This window comes from Petaurus breviceps, unplaced genomic scaffold, assembly GCF_028583685.1.
Source record: "Petaurus breviceps papuanus isolate PSGF00001 unplaced genomic scaffold, PetGlider_PUasm1.0 551, whole genome shotgun sequence".
In the NCBI taxonomy this organism is placed as follows: domain Eukaryota; kingdom Metazoa; phylum Chordata; class Mammalia; order Diprotodontia; family Petauridae; genus Petaurus; species Petaurus breviceps.
The window spans coordinates 22,989,070-23,011,620 of NW_027186372.1; the positions used below are offsets into that span (position 1 = coordinate 22,989,070).

Sequence of the window (22,551 nt, forward strand, 5' to 3'; positions counted from 1 at the left end):
TGAGGTGATGTGTGGAGGGAGGGTGGTGTTAGAAATAAGTAGGGTTTTTTTTCCCCCTTAATGAATAGGTAAGAAAGGAATTCTTGCTTACAGTTGTATTTTTAAAAACATCTTGTTATAGCTTCCAGGACTGTCCATCTTAAGTTAAAATGTAGGTTCGAGAAGTCGAATTCCCCTTAAGTATTAACAACTTAAATTATTTCTTTTTTTTCCCCAAAGGTTTGGGCCTCATGGAATCCCTGTGACAATTTTTCCCAAAAGAGAATACAAAGATAAACCTGAAGCCATGCAGCTCCACAGTAGATCATTCCAAGAAGGAACAGAAATCAAGTGTGACTTGAATGGTGCTGGTCCGGATGACCATTCTCCCATTCAGCCACCAGAACCTAGCCTTGCTAAGAGCCTGTGGACTTCTAAACCACCTCCTCTCTTTCATGAAGGAGCACCTTATCCTCCCCCTTTGTTTATCAGGGACACTTATAACCAATCAATACCTCAGCCTCCTCCTCGGAAAATTAAGCGCCCCAAAAGGAAAATGTACAGGGAGGAGCCAACTTCTATAATGAATGCTATCAAATTACGACCCAGACAAGTCCTGTGTGACAAATGTAAAAACAGTGTTGTTGCAGAAAAAAAGGAAATTAAAAAAGGTGGCAATGCAAGTGACTCCTCTAAATATGATGATAACAAAAAACGGAGAAATGAAAGTGTAACTACTGTGAATAAAAAACTTAAAACTGACCATAAAATGGATGGGAAAAACCAAAATGAAAGCCAGAAAAGAAATGCTGTGGTCAAAGTTTCAAATATTGCTCACAGCAGAGGCAGAGTAGTTAAAGTGTCTGCTCAGGCAAATACTTCAAAAGCTCAGTTAAGTACTAAAAAAGTGCTCCAGAGTAAGAATATGGATCATGCGAAAGCTCGGGAAGTGTTGAAAATGGCCAAAGAAAAGGCACAAAAGAAACAGAGTGAAACTTCCACTTCCAAAACTGCACATTCTAAGGTTCACTTCACCCGACGGTTTCAGAACACCAGCTCAGGTTCCCTTCCACCCCGGTTGCGTTTGAAGCCACAAAGATACAGGAATGAAGAAAACGACTCTTCCATGAAGGCCGGACTTGAGAAAATGCGGAGTGGCAAGATGGCACCCAAACCCCAGTCTCGCTGCACCTCTACCCGCTCAGCAGGTGAGGCCCCTTCAGAAAATCAGAATCCCTCAAAAGGTCCTGAAGAGGCCAACAGTGAGGTTCAGGACACAAGTGAAGTACATGTGCCTGATGAGCAGGATGAACAGCAGACATTGGGCAAAAAGGGCAGCAAAAGCAGTATCACTGTTTACATGACCCTAAATCAAAAGAAATCTGACTCTTCCAGTGCATCTGTGTGTAGCATTGATAGCACAGATGATTTGAAATCTTCCAATTCAGAGTGTAGTTCTACTGAAAGCTTTGATTTTCCTCCAGGCAGTATGCATGCACCTTCCACCTCTTCCACTTCATCCTCTTCAAAGGAAGAGAAAAAGCTCAGTAATTCCTTGAAAATGAAAGTCTTTTCCAAAAACGTCTCTAAATGCATCACACCAGATGGCAGGACCATATGTGTAGGGGACATTGTTTGGGCCAAGATTTATGGCTTCCCATGGTGGCCAGCCCGTATTCTTACTATAACTGTAAGCCGGAAAGATAACGGCCTGTTAGTCCGACAGGAGGCCCGTATTTCATGGTTTGGGTCTCCAACAACATCTTTCCTTGCACTATCGCAACTGTCCCCCTTTTTAGAAAACTTCCAGTCACGCTTTAATAAGAAGAGAAAGGGCTTGTATCGCAAGGCTATCACAGAGGCAGCTAAGGCTGCAAAGCAGCTGACTCCCGAAGTTCGGGCCCTGTTGACACAATTTGAAACGTGAACATGGACAGAAAGGTAGGCAAGAAAAGTTTGGAGGCTCCACAGATTTTTTTTTAGGCTAGTTAGAGATAACTTACAAAGTAGACTTGGCCAAAACCAGTAAGAGAAAAAGAAATTGCACTCAGTTGGCTGCTTTTTTTCTAATACTGAAATTGATCTCTTGATAACTTTCTTGACAGGCAAAGTAAACCAATTGAACATGCAATCAAATTTTTTCTTAACATGAGAAATTTAGCAATATTTTCAAGTAAAAATCTTGCATTTTTAAATTCCTCCACCTTACCCTAAGGCATAGGAGCCATAGCCTCAATTGAAAGGCATTTTTTTGCAGGGAATATGCATCAGATTCTTCCGAATATGTAGCCTATTACTATGTGACACAGGTTACAGTGGGTGATGGTAGTTAATAGCTGTGAGTGGGGTGGTCCAGTAGGAACGTTTGGGATTTTAGTGACCACTTGTTTTTATTTTTTTTTATAAATTAACACATAAGCCTTTCTATGCACACAAGGGCATAAGTTTGACACTTCAGTTTTTGACAAGCTGAAATAGGGATGGATGCTTACTGTTCAGAGGCAGGCTGCAGAAAATTGCTCAAGAGTTTGGGATCAAGGGCTGTCAATGCTGCATAGTTGTGAATCATAACTTCCTGTTTTTCTTCCATTAAAAAAAAAAATCTTCCAAGGTTCTGACTTGGGAGTTTAGATAGAGGTTTGTTTTGAAAAATGTAAATAATTGATTGCTAAATTGGTCAGATTTTCTCCTGACTGGCTGTTCCTAAATTTTTAGGATACGTCCTAGTAAATTACACTTTGTGAATTACTTGTCATGTGTAATTGTTGCATTTTGGATGTACCTAATTTCATAATTTTGAAAAAAATATTTCCGTTTAAGGTATCTGTTTGCAGGTCAGAAAGTAAGAAAATGTAATTGTGTAATGCTCTGATATGTACAAAAAATGTAAATAAAATTGACTAAATCTGAATTATTTGTGTGTGTTTCTCAAAAAGCTTTGAAAATAAATTTCAGAATATTAGAAAATGAGTATTTTCTATATAGTGCCTTAGAGATAGTAACAGATAAGAAATTTAATTTCTCATTTGCCCTGCCACAGAATGTTTTTTTTTTTGATAGGCTCATGATAAGACATTATTCAATAGTTCTTCAAATTGGATCTTATGTAGCACAAAGAAGGGTCCATTATATTACTACGTTTGTTAGCTTTTATAAAGGTATGACTTTTAATTCTCATTGATAAGTCTTAATTTTTCATCTCATGCTTAAGTTTTCACAAGGAGGTATTTAAATTTAGTCTCCTGGTCTGTTTGGTCCTATGTCCAATATCAATTGCCCACTTGGGGCTTTTTTTTTTTTTTAATGCTGGTGACTCAGCTATCTCTCTTTAGTTATTCTGTTTATGCCTATTTGACTTTAATTGTTTTCTCCTTTTTTAGGTTTGCCCTGTTAGGGAAATTACACTTGCCTATGTATCAGAGCAAGTTATGTACCATGTTTTCCTAAGTTGCTTCATACAAAGGCAATTTTTTTTATGTGAATAGTTTTTTAGCTGTCTTTTTTAAACAGGTGCATTATGTGATTTTAAATGATAGAAGCATTGACATTTTAAAGACTTTAGTGCCTATAGGATGACAGAATTAGATACTTTAATTACTTTTGTGGATTTCCAAATAACTCAATTTGAAACTTATATTATCTTACTGTTATTACACATTGAATGTGCTGCCTATTGGTAGTTAACTTATCTGCATATGATCAGTTATCAGTTTCCTTAAGCTTACAGTTATTTATTTACAGACTCTGAAAACCAGATTTTCTGCTGGATAATTTAAGTAACTTCCAGGAGAACTCAATGCTTTTTGATTGTAGCAAACACACAAGTTTCAAATTTTTGATTGTGAGATGTTGTTTCACTTCTATAAGATGTCTTCTTTCCTGCAAACAGAAACAACTACAATATTTCAGGAATAATCACATTATCTGCGCTGCATTTCTCAATCCTTAGTGTTGTGACTGGTGCAGTGGGAAAGTGCTGGATCTCAGGAGTTACGACCCGGGCTCAGATCTTAGCTCTGCTACTTTAACTTTGTGTGTGACCTTGAGAAAGTCACGACCGGCTTGGTCCCCAGTTCCCTTATGAGGGGATTGAACTAGACAGCCTCAGTCTCTTCCAACTCTAAATCTGTGATCCCATAATTAAAGTAAGTTGACAACCTAGAAGCTGAACCCATTGTGTTATTGATTGCCCTGTGGTCATTAGAATAATTTGTTAGTGGGGGCTAACAACACAAATTGTGAGGAGTTTTGGTTTGAATTTAATAGACTGTTGATTGAACCTAAGTTCCTTGACAAGGGCAAAAATAATTACCTTTAACTTGATTTCATAAATTTTTAGTGTCCCAGATACATTGTGTATATAGTGATTACCTAATGTCTATCACCTTAGTAATGGTGTTTTGACAGGTATTTACTTAATGTGAAACAAATTTATTTAAAATTTTGGAGGATTAAAATAGTATCAGTGATCATTGACCAAATAAATGAGTATTATATATAGGGTGTGCTAATACATTATTGGAGAAAGGAAAGAAAAAACTATCCTAACTGAATGATACATATTCTGGTTTTATTTAATGTCCATCTCTAAAGTAAACAAAGACCCATAACCACATATTTGCAGTCTTAATTGCCAAGTTCAGTGGTTGCCTCTGTTAGAAAATAAGGCACTAGGGTTTATGTCCTTAGGATGTTATTTTCATCTCAAAAGTTTTTTGTTAAGCTGACACTGAAATGACTATGTTATATCAATCTTGTACTCTTCTGCTGCAGTGTATTTTCTCAAAGCATTTATTTTGTCCTGATATGTGTAGATAGTTTTCTGCTCCAACAACTAGAATTTCCTTTACCACAAAAAGAAACTGAACTGCCTTAGGTAATCCTGAATTTCTTTTTAGAGCTCATTCTGGAATGTTACAAAAAAGAAATTAATCTTATTTCCTCTCCCTATATGCATTCATAGTTACATGGGTATTTTTTCTCTTCATAGAAGGAAAAAAACCCTACTTAATGGGCCAGGTGCTGAGAGTGTGTAAGACAGGGACAAGTAAAAAGGAATTACAGAGGGGGAGGTAAAAGCTAAAAAATGAAACAGGTCAAGGCAGGAAAGGGAATCATTGTTTTGATTTTGAAAATGTTGCTTTCTCAGTTGACTCAGAACTGAATGATATACCTTCTCAATGAAGTTGGAAGGTAAGGAATGAACTGATTTTGCATTCAAAGGTTGCTGATAAATATAAATCATCTATTAATACTTTCATTTCACAGATTATAAAACTAATAACTCAAAGGTTGACTTGTCCAAAGTGACAGCTAAATGTTCTTAAAAAAAAAAGTGATTCCTAGATGTGTATTCCTACCAGGCTGTTTGTTTCCCATGGGCCTCAGGATCACTTGTATTGACTAATTTTGCTCTTGGGGGCAGGTAACTTTTTGTGTTTTTCTTATAAACCCCCATGCTGAGAACAGTGCCAGGTACAGTAAGTGCTTAATAAATACTTGTTGACTGATAATTTGTTATAACAAACACTGAATAATTATAGTTTTGTTAAAATGTGATGGTATTGCAGAACTCATCTGTGATCATAGGGTAGAGTAAGGAGAGAATATATTGTACTCTAGTAAAAAGCACAAGCTTTTTGCAATGACTTATAATCTATTAATACTAAATAGTGATACCAATGAATTGTGTGGCATATCTTTTATTCTCTTGACAATTAACTACTAGGCCAAATTTTACCCAGTAAGTCATAAGTAATATACCTTGAATTTGAATTAATTTTATTAAATATGAAATGTTACTTCTGAAATGTCCTAAAAGCATAGCATGTTAAAACTTGGGTTGAAGGAAGTCTTAGACCATGTAAACCTAAAAAGGAAAATTATGGTAGCAACATAGGACTTTGGTATCAGGGTATTTTGGATGCTACTGTTTTCCACTTAGACCAAAGACTAGTAGGAAATGAAATGCCAATTTCAGGAGACCAGCATTTTTGAGTCATATTAGGCTTATAAAATCAGAGAATTGTTATTTCTCAGTGTGTATGCTAATATTGTTGAACTTTTAGTTGGCATAAGACCCTTGAAAAACTAGGGTAATTTAAATTAGGTAATCTGACCTGGAGAGAACTATTAGTTAAAATCAATCAATGAATATTTAATAAGTATTTACTCTGTGCCATAGAATATTAAGCTGAATTATATAGTGTGCATGCATGAGTTGCTGTGCTGACATTTAAAAGGGCTTTAATTTTACAAAATTGCTGATATCAAAGGAAAGACATGATACTTATATGTCCTTTTGCATATTTTCATGTATCTTGTGATTTTATCTATTTGGGTACTTCTGCCACTAATGCTAATTGTAACTATATTTGATGTTTTCCTAGTTTATCTCAGATGGGTTGAATTTCTAAAGGGGCTGATTAACAAACATGGGATCACTCTGTTATTGACAATACCTTTTAATAGGACTGATTATAAACAATCCCAATTTGAAATATACTTTGAAAAATAAAGTTAGCATAAGGAAACCCATTAATAAATAAAAATTAAATGAATTAGGTACACTTAAATTTCAAATTAGTTTCTGGATACTTAAGTACACAGTTCTCTACTTTCTAGTTCTTGTCTTTTTTTCATTTTACTCTTTAGTACCCTTACTAATGACTGGGCACCATAAAGGATTTGTTTTAGGACAAGTTAAAATTATTGGAAAAATTGAGATTTTCATATTATGTATAGATTTTTAACTTGCTATGTTGTCATTTAAGAAACTTAACTGAAAATATCAAAAGAATTAAGATTGTTCATGTTTTTTATTTTCTGTGTGCAAAAATGATGAGCATAATTTGTGAATCAAGACAGGGAGTTTCTCTATCCTTCCCTGCCAAGTTCTGTACCATTATTAAAAACTACTCCCATCAGAGCTTTAAAGGTCTAGAATTTAGTTAGCTACATATTCATAATGAAATTCATTTTTTACTATGTATACTTGACATATTAATTATATATGTAAGTCCAGGTAGTTTTCATTTTCCTTTAAAAAAATTTTTTTTTTGGCATTTTGCTTTTATAAGATTGCAGTTTGTTTTTCTTAAGTTTTTAAAGAGGTGGACTGAATAGTTGGCAAGTCAAGTCTTGATTTTTGGTGTCTAGGTTGAAAATTTTTTTTAAAAAGCCCTGTAGTTACTGAATTTAGGATAATTTATGGAGAGATTGCTTCTTTGTTATACTGAGAAGAATGGAAGAGTCTACCAAAGGTTAAACAAGAGGTGTAGAGAAGACTCATGGTGATGAGAGTTACAAACTTATAGGAGACCTAGAAAAGAAAACTGTCAGACAGTAGTTTTCTTTGATATTTGTATTTTTCTCCTTAAATTTAATATACATAGCTCCTTTTTTGAAAAAGTATCTGCTGCCATAAAATACTGCTGGTAATATAAACAATTAGGGTAGACTACTTTAAAAAATAAGGTTTTAAAGGTGAGAATTAAAGACTTGCCCCAAAGAAAAACTTTCCTCCAACTCTTTAAGATTATAAGACAGTGGGGAAAAAGAGCATCTAACTCTGTTAATGGAATTTGCCTGTTACTTTAGAAGAGCGCCTCTGCTGCATTCTTTTAGTTCTTTAGAGATCGAACCGCAGATCGAAGCAGTGCTGACTTGGTTGTGTTGGTTTTTACACTTGCGTAGAAATGAACGAATCACGGTTCAGGTTTTTCAGGCTATTAATATACTTCCCTTTCCCCTTAGAATTTGAAATATAGTTTATGCTTTAGCAGAGTTTTTGTAGTTGTCTATTAAAGCAACTTTGTAAAAAGTATCTAAACTTACTTTTGGGGCAGAGATTCCATTTTAAAGCCTTTGTAAGATCTGGGAGAAATGTTTTTCCTAGGTGGAATATGTTAGAACTTTTCATCAAGGTGATTACACAAACTCATGTGCGCGCAACACACAATCATAACTGAATGAAGCCCAATATAGAAGTTGGAGGTGGATTGCCTATTATTACCTGTAGAACCTGTCACGTGAGCTGTTACGGATACTCTTTCATTTTAAAGACAGACAGTAGTTACTTGTAATCCTTCTGCATTAGTTACTGATTAATTTCAAACTATAAATTTAGGGTAAAATTTAAGATTAGAATTTTTTGGCTTGGGGGCTATGAGGAATAAATGAAGGTGGTATGGAGTAGAATGAGATATATTTATAGTCAGGCAACCTAGTTGGGAGCACTGATTTTGTTAATTGCCTGTGTGACCATAGGTATGTCATTTTAACCTTTTGAGGCCTCAGTTTCCTTATCTCAAAAGTAAGATTGAACCAAATGACTTCTAATACCTCACCCAAAATTATAATCCTGTCACACTCGCCCCTTGGAATTTTTTAGACACTATTCTAGATTAGTATTTAAGGATTCTTTTCCCAAGTAAGGTAAAATTTCTAGTTTATCTACTAATTTGTGTTAGGTGTGGAATGTTATATAGTAACATAATGATGTAAAATTACTTTAATATTTTCTCCATTACATACTTGAATGTTGTGTAGTAGCGTGTACACTTATCATTAGTATAATGGGAAAAACATAAAAATGGTTGTATTCTTTTAACTGCAAAAGTCCAATTCATACGTTTAACAAAGAACCTATATTCTGTTGGAATGTGAGAGAGCATAAATCTGGAGGAAAGTTTTGGATATATAATGGTTGAGGGCCTAGAATTTTATTGAGGTAAAACTTGCCTTTAAAAAATGGACATTACAGGTCTGGGTTTCTACCTTCTTTCATTTGTTGAACATAAACCATATTCACATCCTGCTGAGTTTGTAAAGACGTATATGACACTTTGTCCAAAAGGAGTTTATAATCTAGTAGCCCACTTGTTAATCTTTTTTCCCCCCACATTATATAAAACATTCATTTATAACTATGAACTTGGGTGGCATAAATCCATAGAGGGGAAGAACATTGTCTGCTTTAGAGGTGGATACACATTATATCTTTGGGTGGGGGAGTGTTGAGATGTTTTGGGGCAAAGCCTATTGTGTATTATTTGATCATCGGATGGATTTAGAATTAGAAATGGCCTGAAATGTCATCTGTCCAGTCTTCTCATTTTACAGATGAGGAAACAACTACAGGAAGGTTTAGTAACTTGCCTGAGGTCAAACAGGTATTTTCACTGGCTTTTTGGGTCCCCTAAGCCAAGGTTATTCCCCTTTCTCATCTCAGCTTCCTGGCTTCCTTCAAGTCTCAACTAAAATCCCAGCTTTTACAAAGCCTTTTTTCATCTACTTTTAATACTAGTTCATTTTTTCAGTGTCTCCCCAATTAGACTGAGCTTGAGAGCAGGGATTTTTTTTTTGCCTTTTATATTCCCAGATATTAGCACAGTGCTTGACACATAGTAGGCAATTAATATAGCAGGTGATTAATAAATATTTATTGATTGTGACAGAAAGTGATAAAAATGGTATTTAAGCCCAGTTTCTCCCAAGTCTAAATCTGTTGTGCTTTCTCTTCATGGCTGCCTCATTTTTCCTTACATAGTTTTTAAGGGATCATATATATATATATATATACACATACAGATTTGGGAAAGATGAGGGAACAGGTTCAGAGAAGTTATATGACCTGTCTGTCCAATGTCATAGAGCTAGTCGAAGAGTTAGAATTCCAACTCCATATCTAGCACTCTTTCTACTGTACTCTCCCCCCCCTTTTTATTTAATTATTTTTAGTATCTGAGGTATTTTATTTTATCAAGCATCTTCTCTATGGAAACCTGAAGAGAAAAAAAAAATTAGTGAAGTTTGCTAGAGCTGAAGACAAAATCCTACAAGTGGAAGCAAGGTCTGTAATAAAACAGATGACCATAAGGCCAGTTGCAAAGACTGCTGAAGAATACAGTGGGTAGGAACAGGCTATTGAATTCTGTTGCATAGATTTACAGACCACCTGTGCCTTTTATGGCTTTTTTTTGGATGTCTCATCCCAGCTCTTTAGTACTAAATTGTTTCTTTAGAATCCATTGTAAAATTGGGGAGAATGTGGTAATGATGACGGAGCTCCTTTCTGCATGTCGAGTTATATGGAGTAACATTGCTAGATGGATGAATCAAATCGTTCCAGTAGATTATGCATTTCAGCAGGAAATGTGGCATTTCATTATATTAACCTGTAATACTGGTTCAAGAGTGATTGAAAAGCAATAGGTAATTATTCATAGGAATTCTCTGTAAACCCCTGCAAACTCCTCTCCTTTTTTTTGTGCTTTATTGGTCAGGATTCAGTGGGAGATTCCTTTTCCCCTTTCTGAGATGAATCCACATCACAAAGATTTTAGCCTCTTGGATTTAGGAGGGAAGGACTGACAAATAGGAAATAGGATATTTTTCTTTTCTTCATGGGCAGTGGTCATTGTTAGCAAGGGCCCGGTCCAATTCTGAGACAGTATTAATGGGAGCTCTGTTCATTAAACATTTGATTTTCTTTTAAGTTCTTAATTTCAAGTTAGAACCTGGGGCAAGGTAGAATTATATTCAATGTTGTTTAAAACCATGAGAAAATAATTGGTTACTGCAGAACAGAAAACTTCTTAACTCTTCTAAAGGGAGTTGTATATTAAAATGTTCCCTTGCCCCTCTTCAATTATACTCTTGTGAGCGGAGAAAATTGATGTCTTTGCATTTAGTTGTAACAAGATGAATTCCTGTTTGTATTCTAAATTTTTATTTATATTCTGGGCCTACTCCAAAGATCTTGACCTTCTCTGTTTTCTTCCCCTCTCCAGCACCATTGGATGGAGATTGATTTTTAGTCTTTGATTATTCTCCACTGCCCTTTTTTTCTATTACTTCTTCCCAGCAATAGCTCCTCTGTAGGCTGTAGTACGGAGCATCTACGACATTTGCACTTTTCTCTACCACAGTTGCTCTCTTCTTTCCCCAGCCCCTGTAAAGAAAGATGATCATCTCACACTGTTACCATTTTGCCTAGTCATTGTCCATCCAAAGGGTCTTTTTCCTTTTACTGGCCTACACAGGAGATTACCCCTGGGGCAAAGTCTTTATGGACTCAAATTATAGTGAGGAGAAACTTGGCACAAACGTTGATTGAATAGATCTCAACCCTTCCCATTTGTTGAGCCTATGTCATTTCACTGTTTTACTCAGAGAATGAGTTATTAAAGATTTTAGATATCATTTAGGCCTAAACCTTGAATTTTTTAGACATAAGATAAAGAAATAACTTACAAAGAGTGGAAGTCATTACCTTTATTCTTATTTCACGTGTTTTGGTTTTCCTTTGTACTTATGGCTGGGTCAACATGATTCTCCTGTTGTCTAACTATATTTTACTAAAATTCTATCAGTACTACTATATAACTAGTGACCATAACAGATTTCACTTTGTATATTGCCAACATGATATCTAGACTGCTTTTTTTTTTTAAATATAGAATTCAGTAAAATGGGAGGTCACTTGAGTTCAGCAATCATTGATGAATACTGATGGAATGTGTTTAAGTGTTCAGTATTGTACTAAGCACTATTTGTTAGTGTGAGGGGGACCTGAAAAAACAAATTATGTAATAGTGATAGAGTTCTTCAAATCCTTTCTGCCTCTGTTGTGATTATTGTTGGTTTAGGGAAAATAAAATACCTAACCAAAATTACCTTGATAAAACCTCGTTATTTTTCTAGTCACTTTTAAAATATTATTACCTTCTTCCTAGAATCTGTAATTATTATATTCCTAGCTAAATTCCATTTGTAATTGAGCTTTTTAAAATTTTTCCTTTTGAAGTGCGTTGTTAGGAATGTCTTGTGTGGGGATAAAACCTTTTTCTCTTGAGTTTCTGCTATTACTTTTATTTGGTATTTTTAAAAATAATCATCACATTAGCTATGGGCAGTGGTTATTTTCCACAACGGGGGTTCTAAAAGCCAAATAAATAATCTGAAGGAGGAAATGAATTCTTAAGGAATAAAAATTTTGTTGTTCATTTATATCTGCTTAGTAAGGAAACATGCAGATTCAAGGAAATATGTTTATAGAATATTTTATAAAATAAAGCATTAACATTAGTACCTTTATTGTCATTTTAATAATCATGAATAGCTTATTTTCATTACTTTCATTTAGTAGAGGTTTGTTATTTCTTCAGAACAACTCAGGGAAACCCAGTAATAACTGTTACTTCATATGATAAGAATTTTAGGCATGGAAAAATATGCTTATGTGGTTACTGGAATTAAGAGGAAAGGGCCTCGAGTTGTCAGGGCATTTTTGTGCAACAGAAGCTCTGAGCATATTCATGGATATTTAAGACTTTCCATCTTCAGTTAAAACAAAACTCAAGTCAAATGTATACTTTAAATATGACAGTCACCACTTTCCCCTATTTCTGAGTTTGCTTTGTGAGCAACTTAGTATGCCATTTGTCTTGCTATGGAAGCAGATTGGTCCATGTTATTTAATAGTTTTGTTGCAACTCTGTACTTGGGCCCTTACAGTCTTTTGTTTTCTGTTAGTGTTCTATGTAGCATCATGTTTTTTATTTATACATACATTCTATGAAGCCAAAGAGTTATTCAGCATAAATGCATAATGACAAATGAAATCTGGTCACTTAAAAAAAAAATTTTTTTTTTTGTAAAATCGGTTTAAGAAAAAAAAAACTTGAATGACTACTTTATTTTTGTTAACTTGATTTTTTCTACCATAGGTCTCAACAAATGGCAGCATATTACATCAGACAGTGACGAGTCCTGCTGCTCCCTTACAGTGTCTGACAGACCACTGTGGATTCAGATTGGGAGCATTGAAGTTAACAGTGAAACGGGCAGGTCTGTCTGTTTTAAGCCCTGCCCCAAAGTGAAGGGGGGCATCATGTCATCACTGAATCATTCCCCAAATAGTCTAGGTTAGAGTTGATAAATTCATCAGTTATTTTTCTTGTTTTCATTGACATTGGTACCTGTGTACCTCATGTAGATTTTAGGCTGTAATTAAAGTTTACTTGATGATACCTGTCCTGCTCAGAGAGCAAGGCTGGAGTCTTCATGTGTGTGCTTTTGAAAATCTGGACCTATTTCTTTTTCAGTTGGTATGCAGGGCAATATAATCATAACTAGTAATAATGGAGTCCTTGGTCAGGTGGTGGTTTATAAATATTTCCAACTCTCAATGGCCATTTTCTTTTTTATTTGAATTTGATATTTTTGTTTGGATTACTTCTTATCGTACGTATTCTTGGTTAATTTATCTTTGAAAGTCTACATAAGGGGCGGCCAGGTAGTAGAGTGAGTAAGAGCACCGGCTCCAGTGTCGGGATGACCTGGATCAAATCCCGGTGCAGATACTCAGCACCACACCCAGAAATAACTGGCTGTGTAACCTTGAGCAAGTTACTCAACCCCGATTGCTTTAAAAAAAAAGTACATAAAAGGAATAAAAATTGAGGGTGGCAAAGGGTAATACCAAAATACTATTGTAATTTAGTACTTTAAATTTTATTATACTAAATGAGACCCTAATAAAACCCTGAAAAGTTTTGGTTCAAGAGAGTAGTTTTTATTCTATTAGACTGATTTTGGGCTCTTGCTTTGGTCAGAAAGGGATTTGGATTTAATTGTTGTCTTTAGATTTTGATATGTTTTGTACATGATTATTTTCTGGAATTTTTGAGAATCTATTTTAGTATCGCTGTATTGAAGTATAGAAGCATATTGGCTCTCGTAAGCAGATGATTGAATTGGAATATTCTAAATCAAGTGTGATCAAAAGCTTCAGATATTCTGAACTCTTACCCATATAAGGTGTCTGACTACCCTTTAGGTGATTTGTTGTGGTCTAGAATGGCAGGTTTGTTTAGTTGCCCCTAAATAGTATTAACTGCATGAATCTTTTATACTTTTGCTTGCTTTCTTCAACTGAGTTTGAAACCAAATGGTTCATAATACTATAAGAAGACAGACACTGAGTTTCACAAGGGAAGAGCCTGCAAATGCACAACAGGATGCAATTTTTAAGCAAAATGGGGGCACCATTAAGAATGGGGGACCAAAAAGCACTGGCTTTGTGGATGTGATCCTTACTTGCTAACATGATTTCAAACAAGACATTTAACCTCATTGTGCTCTTTTCTCATTTGTTAAAAATAGTTTTCAAGGCCTCTGAGGCATTTGAACCTAAGGTTTATATGAATAAAAGACTTTAGCATTATAATTATAACAGTGAAGCATCTAATTTCATAAAGTTGTGACTTATATGAGTGCCAAAGGACAAAAACCTTTTGAACTGTCCAACAAATACATTTTTTCAGAAGCAGTGACTTGTAATAGGCTGAACTTAGCTTTCAGAAATAATATTCCAACTAGATAGGGAGTTGTCCTTTTGAATGGACTGGATGTGTTTGGTTAAACTTGGACCCAAAATCTTCATAGTATTTGAAGTATTTCTGGCAGAAACACGTCTTACATTGGTTGGATAAAAAACTGATGCAAGGTGTTATAATGCAATACTTCTCTCACATTAGCATTATTTTTTACAGGCCTTGAGCCAGCAAGCGGACGAAGCACAAGGCCTCTGTTGCGCGTTAGCCGTAACACCAAGCAATCTGGCAAATAGTAAAAATGATAAATCAGTTTTGAAATTTTTGAAATATAGCATTGTGGGGGTGTTTGTTTATTAAATTCTGTGCATGATATCTAGTTTATTCTTAGGCAACAGTAAATGTCATTTAATTTTATTAGAAAATATGCCTCACAAAAATTTCTTTCTTTCTCGTGGACCATCAGTTTTGGAGTTCTGCTTTGTGTGGATCATCGTAACTTGGAAGGGGTAATGATATAGCAATAATTTCCTTAAATATATGACTTCTTGTGTTACTGTCTTGACTTCAAACTTCATTCTTCTAGATTTTGTAAAGAGAATCATTCAGTGACCACATGGTATTTTGGGGATATTATAAATACACATGCTGTATTTTTTTTTTTCCCCATGGGGATGGGGTGAAATAGAGATAACTTTTAGGCATCCTAGTGAGGTCTGTGAGAAAGCTATTTCTGATAAGGTGGTTCACTGCATCAAAATCAAATTTATCTTTTGTATAAGGTATATATGTGCTTATGCTTTCTGCTGTTGTGTTTGTTAGAGGCAAAGGTTTTCTTTTTTAGAGGATATCTTTGCTTGGACAAAATGCTTACAAATTAATGAAGATGCAAATACAGTAGCTAAAGAAAATTAGTTTGCTTTCTAGATATACTTATGCACTCTCAGTCTTGGCATTAGAAGATAATGTTATTCTGTGGTGATGCTCCTGTGTATGTTTCTCTGTGTTGCAAGAGATTGATAAGCAACCAGCCATACTTTTTCCTCTTCACCCGCACTAGGCCCCTTTAATGTACAGATGGTTTCAGAGGCTTTTGCTGCTTGTTTGTGGCTCTGCTTTTAAGATTTGTGGCTAATCTTTTTTTAAAATAAAAAGTTCAATGACTATCACAATCCAACAAATGTGTGCTAAGTGCCAATTGTTGCTGCACTGTAGGGTGGGTGTGTTGCTTTTGCTTCCCAGAAGTACCAAATAGTTGAGCAGCTCTACTGTATTTAACAGCTTTTATGTTTTGGGGAATGAGAGTGTGTGTTTGTGTGTGTGTGTGTGTGTGTGTGTACACACATGTACACAAAAACATTTTTAAAAGATAAATATTGGTAAAATATATATGTGTAAACAGGTATACATATATATATATGAAATAGATGCTCAGAGTTTCAGGTCTTGTTTTTAGTAATTTTATATATAAGGATAGGATGAATTCCTTTTAAAATAACATTTTAGATAGTATTTGAATAAAATTTTTGTAAAGTCAAGTTTTTTATAGCTAATAATAGTGGCTTTTAATAGGTAAGGATTCATGTAATAAATTCTTTAATATAGGAAACTAGAACATTTGTTGATTAAATGTTGACATAAATTGACAAAAAGCTTCTTCAGGAACAAATATTTTAGAATTTTGATTAGATACACATTAGCAAAATGATACTTCATGGTTCAGCTTGAGTATTTGTTCTATCTTTGTTGGTATCTTTTGTTCAGAGTACCATTAACATATGTTCTTTTTATCAATTGTGTTTTGAGTTTAATGTAAAACTGAAAGACCTGAAGTTTAACCGAACACAGTCACTGATTCTATGAACCAGATGACATTAACATGGGTTGTTGGAGTTAAAACAGAGCTAAATATTGAATGACATAGGACTTTGTTTTTATGTAAGTTTATAATTATGCCTAACAACTTCTTTTTCTTTTTACTGTATTTCAGCACAAAGACATTAGCAGCAGGCTGGTTTCCTAGAGCTCACTGCACCGCCACAGGAGAACACCGGCTCTTCAGGACAGAAACTAGAGACTGATTTTTTTTTCTTCTTTCAAATTTTCAACAAGCAGTAAATGTTAAGAGCCGTGACTAATACAGAACCAATGTACCTGAAAAGGGGTACTTGTAAATTGTAAATTGTTTCTATATCAAACTGAAGAAATGGCATTAGGGAACTATTTGATAAAACTTTTTGCAATAAATAATGCATGAGATGAGGAAGGAAATGATGTGAAGTGCACATGCCCGGACTCACTTGAATTTTAAATCTGAAGAATAACTGACAAAACTTCTTTTGATTGTGAAGTTCTTATCAGTCCATTTAGACATAAGTCCCTGAAGATCAAGACGTGGGATGATGGCAGGAACTGTTAGACTTTTGTTTTTCATTTTCAGCCTTCTTTGATTTTGTTACATTTTGTGTTTCTTCCAATGATTATGTTAGTGCAGATATGAGCAAATGGTGCTTCTAAAACTACTTGAAGCCGTAAGTCGGTTTAGCCAAGACCAAGGTTTCTTAGTAGAAAAATAATGAACAACTTTACATCTCCTGGGAATTTGTTCCCCCTAAAGCAGGGATGTAGCATTCTAAATAGAAAGGTTTGCTTGTTAAGAAATATTAAAATTTATTTATTTACCACCAGTATTTAACATTTTGTGCACCTTTTAACAAATACCTTTTTTCTCCAAATTAGGAATAGGAGTAAGGAGGTGACTTTTTCTCACTGGTGAGAATTAGTATTTGATAATGAAAATGTGTACAGGATTAGTTTCTGTTTCTATGGATCCTTGATGATGGTTTCACCTAGTTTGGAAGAGAAAGTTACTTTTTCTAGGTTTTGGAGAAGACATCTGGAAAGAACTTTTGGGAAGAAATCTATCCAGTCTAAGTGCAAGAAAAATTCCTACTAATATCAATAGGAGTTAAGCCTGGTGGAAGACTGCAAGAATGGGCCCATAGAGATGGCTTCAAACCTTTCATGCATGGAGCATGAATTCCTAATGATAGTGACCATAAGTATTTGGTTTTTAGTTGTTTTTTTTTTTTTTTGGTAAGTATGTAGAAATCCATTTCCTTCCCCCTGCCCCCTTTTTGTTGAGCAAGAAAAGCATAATATACTATGAGAATAACCATATGGACCTATTAGAGGTACTAAATTTCTGAAGCAGTTTTATATTTAATGGTGCCATACTTTATAATAAACGTGAAATTTTTTAGTGGTAATATCAAAATTATTTTTAAAACCAGAAAGAGAATCTGTAGCACCTACTTATATACACATACACATATATAAAAATATATATATATATTTAAAACCCAACTCATTTAAAGCAACATATCAGATATTTGAGCAGTTAGCTCAAATTACTTAACTTTTCATAATCCAGAGTAAATTTGGAAATCAGTTCTTTTGGTCCACGTGGCATCTCCTTTAATAATGCCCAGGTGCTCAGGATGAATAAGGTTCTGGGTGAGTTCTGGAGCATTTATTTTTGCATCTCAAGAAAGGTATATCCAACTTTTTGCTTCTGGAAAGCTTAGAGATTATAAACAGAGTTAAAATTTTGGGGTTTTGCCCTTGTCCTAGCCTCCTGGATATTTTCTCATATTACAGAAATATCCATTTTGACATAATGGAAGGTAAGCTCAGGGTCTGGAACAGCAGGGATGTTACATATTACAACTGAAGTAACCTGGCTAAATCATACCTATTTTAAGAAAACAACCCTGCAGTGCACTTTCCTACCTGCTTAACTTAACAGCCCCAGTCAGTCTTGTTCTCTCTCACCAGCACTAACCAATAGCACCTACTACTGGGGCCCCATCTGACTCCTACAGTTCTTTACACAGGCAGAACTCTTCTAGACTTCATGGAGTTTGACTTGTATGGAGACTACAAAATCATGGCATTTAAGGGAAAATAAGGGTTCTTTATTAGGGGGTTGGGTGGGGGAAATGAACAAATAGTAAAATATAAAGAAACTGACAAATTAGATAATAAAGATTCATAAGTTTTTCTAATTATCAGTTACAGAAGTTGTTTTCCTGCAAACCAGATTTTCATTTTTTTCTCTAAAAATGAAATTCAGTGATATTTAAAATGTAGATGTACTGTATTGTTTTTTGCTTTCTTTGCTTTAGTTGCTTAATATTTAAGCTTTGCTTCATGCTAACTTTTATCTGTATTTTAAATGGTCACATACCTATTTCATTTTAGACTTGAATGGAAAACATGCATCACCTCTCAAATTTGCTCAGAGTTTAATGTTAAAGAATGTCATGTAACATTTATTCCAATAAAGTCTTGGATTTTTTATATTTAAAATATTAAAATTAATAGTTTTTGAACTTTCTTTTTATTAAAAAGTTGATTTTAACTATACATTATCTGAAGTACATCCAAGTATGAAACAATCTTGAGATTGATCTTTTAGGAGTTGCCTGTAGGAATTGAATACAAATACACATTGCAATTACTGACAGTTCTGGCTGTTGCATTATGCAAATTTGACCAAAAAAGGATTTGTCTCATTCTGCATTCTGAGTCCTCCTCTCAATGAGGAGGTGGGTAACATGTTTCTTTAGTAGGCCTCTGGAGTCCTAGTTGATCATCACACTGAGAAGAGTTCAGCACAATAATATTCCTTCATATTTATATACCTTAAGTTGTTCATCCATTCCCCAAATTGTGGGCATACCCTCAAATTCCCATTTTTTGCCACCTCAAAAAGAGCTATATTTTTATACATCCATAAGAGATTGTTTTGCTTAGTACTAATCCCTCCATTCCTTCTAATTCTTCTGTCCCTCTTCTTCCCTTTCCCTCCCATTTATCCATTGAGTGAAATGTATTTCTTTACCCAACTGTATGTGAGTGTCTGTGTGTATGGGTTTGCTATTATTTTGATCATCTCCAATGGAAGTGAGGTTCAAATGTCAGCCTCTCTCCTAACCTACTTCTTTTTTGTATAGATATTTACTTGTGCACCTAGATTATGTGAAATAATTTCCCCTAACCTTCCTTTCCCTTCCTCCACCCCCAAATATATTTCTCTTCCCTCCTCTTTTCATCTAAATTTCCATTAAGACCATCAAGACATAACAGAACCATTCCCAGACCTTGTCTAATTGGACTCCTTTTATGAGCCCTTATGATGATATGGTCGAGAGGGCACACATGTATCATCACATGTATCATTTGAATTGTAAGCAGGTTGTCTTTTTAGTTTTTTATTATTATTTATTCATGTTTACCTTTTTATATTTCTCTTCACTCTTGTGTTTGCACTTTAAAATGTCTCCACAGTTTTGATCTTTTCATCAGAAATGCTTGGAAGCCCTCCATTTCATTAAAGATCCATTTTTTCCCCACAGCATTCTACTCAGTTTTGCTGGATAAGTTACCCTTGGCTGTAAGCCCATTTCCTTTGCTTTGTGGAATATTGTATCCCAAATTCTCTGCTGTCTTATAGTGGTGGCTGCTAAATCATGTGTGATCCTGACTGTGGCTCCTTGGTACTTGAATTCTTTCTCTCTGGCTTGCATGTATTATTTTTTTTTTTGAACTAGATGTTCTGGATTTTGGCAATGATGTTCTTGGGAATTTTAGTTTTATGGTTTCTTTCAGGGGGTGATTGGTGGATTCTGTTTCTACTTTGTTCTCTGGTTCTAAGAGAAGTGGATAGTTTTCTTTCAAGAGTTTTTGAAATAGTATGTCTAGGCTCTTTTTTTTTGGTCATGCTGTTGACATAATCCAATGGTTTTTTTTCTTTGATCAGTTTTCCAGTTCAGTGGTTTTTTGCTATGAGGTACTTTACATTTTTCCCATTTTTTTTCAGCCTTTTGACTTTAACATTTCTCTTGCCTCATGAAGACATTGGATTTTGTTTGGTCCATTCTGATTTTCAGGGTGCTGGTGGGCAAGGTTTTGTTCTTGTTCCAAGCCATTCACTTCTTTTCTGATTCTGTCTTCCATAGCTGTTATTTCTTTTTCAGTTTTTCCTAAGGTAATATTTTCATTTTATTATAAAGACATTTTAAAAAAACTCTTTACCCTTGTTTCATCTCTTTAGGAATTCTAGTTGAGTCTGTGTGCAAGCTGTGTTTTTTCCTGAGGTATTGCTTGTAGGTGTTTTGGAATCATTCTCTTCTGCATTTATGTACCTGAGTGTCCCTGCCACCATAAAAGCTCATTATGGTCAGATTCCCCCCCCCCCCCCCCATTCTTCTAGCCTACTTCCTGACTTTGGACTTCACGTTAGGGCTAGGCTCTGCCACCCTCTTGGAGGGAATATCTGGGCTTGTCCTGTTGCTGCTTTCTTGGGATAGAGTGTTGTGTTTGTTATTCCAGGATCTCAGGAATGGGCTGGGGACTTGCAAGCTTTCAGTGCTTCCAAAGAGGTCTGGTTCAAGGCAAAGCAGAACTGATTGCTGCCTCTCTGGTCTGAGCTCTGCAAGTTTCTGATCTGGGTTTGAGTCTGCAAGAAAGAACTGCTGCTAGACTGTGCCCTCTCACCCAGCAGGACAGCTCTATTGGTTCAAAGTGGCAGAAGTATAGACTCCCTTTTGGTCTTAGTTTCCTGCCTTGGTTATTCCTCTGCCAGCTGGATAAGATGCTGGAAGCAGTGCCCTGCTCTGAGCTTGGGGTCACAGTCATACCAATGTTGCTGGCTTCTGAATTTTCTTTTTTGCTACACAACTCAGGGTCTCCCTACCAGGGAATGTCATCGCTGTGTGCAGGTCCCCTTCTCACTTTGCCCTGGATCTGGGACTGTGTAATGCCAGCTGGCACCTGTTCCCATTGCAGTGTCCCATTGTATGGATCTGAGCATCCCCTAGTATGGGCCTGGGATTTCCTTTTGTGCTGGTGCTCAGCCACTCCCTGGGCCCTCTAGTGCCGCTCTATTTGCTCCTGGTTTGACCATGTCCCTATTACCTGTAGACCTCTGTTTATCTCTTTGTGCCAACTTGGACTAGAAAAAGGAGTCACTGACTTTTTTTCTGAATTTCTCCATCAAGATTCATTCTGTCTAGTACATTTTATAGGTCTGTTTGGAGGAGTTGTAGATGGGAGCTCAGCTACATTGCTTCCTTCTGCTCCACCATCTTGGCTCTGCCTTCTGATGAAACGATAATTGTATTTCAGTATAATTTATTTTCTTTGGAATCTTGTGCAGTTTAGTTTGTGCATTTAAAAACATTATTTTGAGGAGTTGATAGCATTCAGGAAACTGCCAGAGGGGTCCATGACACAGTAGGATAAGAATCCATTCTATAAGATAAGTAGAATGATATCTTGCCAAACCTTTCTTACCAATCAGATGGATCGTTGGTGATATGTGAATTTGATGATAATATGTGGATTAAAAAAATCAGCTTTTTATTTAACCTCGGTGCTAGTAGGCATGATATTGGGCTATAATGAGAACCATTGTACTTTGATGTCCCCCTGGTTTGAACTATTTGAACCTCCTGGGGAGCAGCTTCCTTATATTTACCATTCAATTAAAAACAAGCATCAACTCTATGTTAGATAGAAGTGAAAATGGGCCTTTACTCAAAAAGCTTACATTCTATTGAAGAACAAGTATGTAGATAAGTAAACACAAAATGGATATAAATTAATGAAGGGAATCCCGAAGGATTGAGGCCATCAAGAAAGGCTTAGTGTGGAGTGTGGCTCAAGGGTTGAGCCTTTAAAGGAGTTATGGCTTCCAAGAGGCTGAGAGGAGGGTCAGCAGTCCAGCCATGGGATACAGCTTGCGCAAAAGCATGCAGTGTGGGGAAGGACAAAAAGCTGGTTTGGCTGGAGCTTTGAGGGTGGGAAGCCGAATAATAGCATATGTGACCCATTAAGATTTATGTAAACCCTATTCATCTTCACAACAGGCCGATGAAGTTTGCAGATGAGCAAAGTGAGGTAACTCAGATCCAAGGTCTTTCTCACTGCAAGTTCCATGCTCCATCCGTTATACCATGCTGCCTTTCTAGAAAGATAGGTCAGAGCCGTATTGTGCAAAGGTCTTTAAAATGACAAAAGGTTCATATACTTCGTCTAAATGTAAGGGGAACCATCATATCTTCTTAAGCAAGGGTAATGTGGTCCAGTGAGCAAAAGAAGAGATGGGAGAGGAAAATCCATCTACCCCTCACTTTGTCTCAGCTCAAAAATCCACAGTTATTGTGAG

At 35.6% G+C, this 22,551-nt stretch overlaps 1 protein-coding gene across 4 annotated transcripts in view; it reads left to right on the top strand.

Moving 5' to 3' along the window:
- The window catches only part of PWWP2A (PWWP domain containing 2A), a 35,180-nt gene extending 16,483 nt beyond the window's left edge, over positions 1-18,697 (top strand). For 2 of the 4 annotated variants that reach the window (XM_069102465.1, XM_069102467.1), the window contains exon 2: positions 220-2,890. In XM_069102465.1, coding sequence (XP_068958566.1) covers positions 220-1,906 — 1,687 coding nt within the window. In that variant the 3' untranslated portion in view covers positions 1,907-2,890. Of the gene's footprint in view, positions 1-219; positions 2,891-12,710; positions 12,832-16,308 lie in introns of those variants that run through there. The other 2 variants (XM_069102466.1, XM_069102468.1) reach the window with 2 other exon arrangements.
- The last annotated feature ends 3,854 nt before the right edge of the window (positions 18,698-22,551 follow it).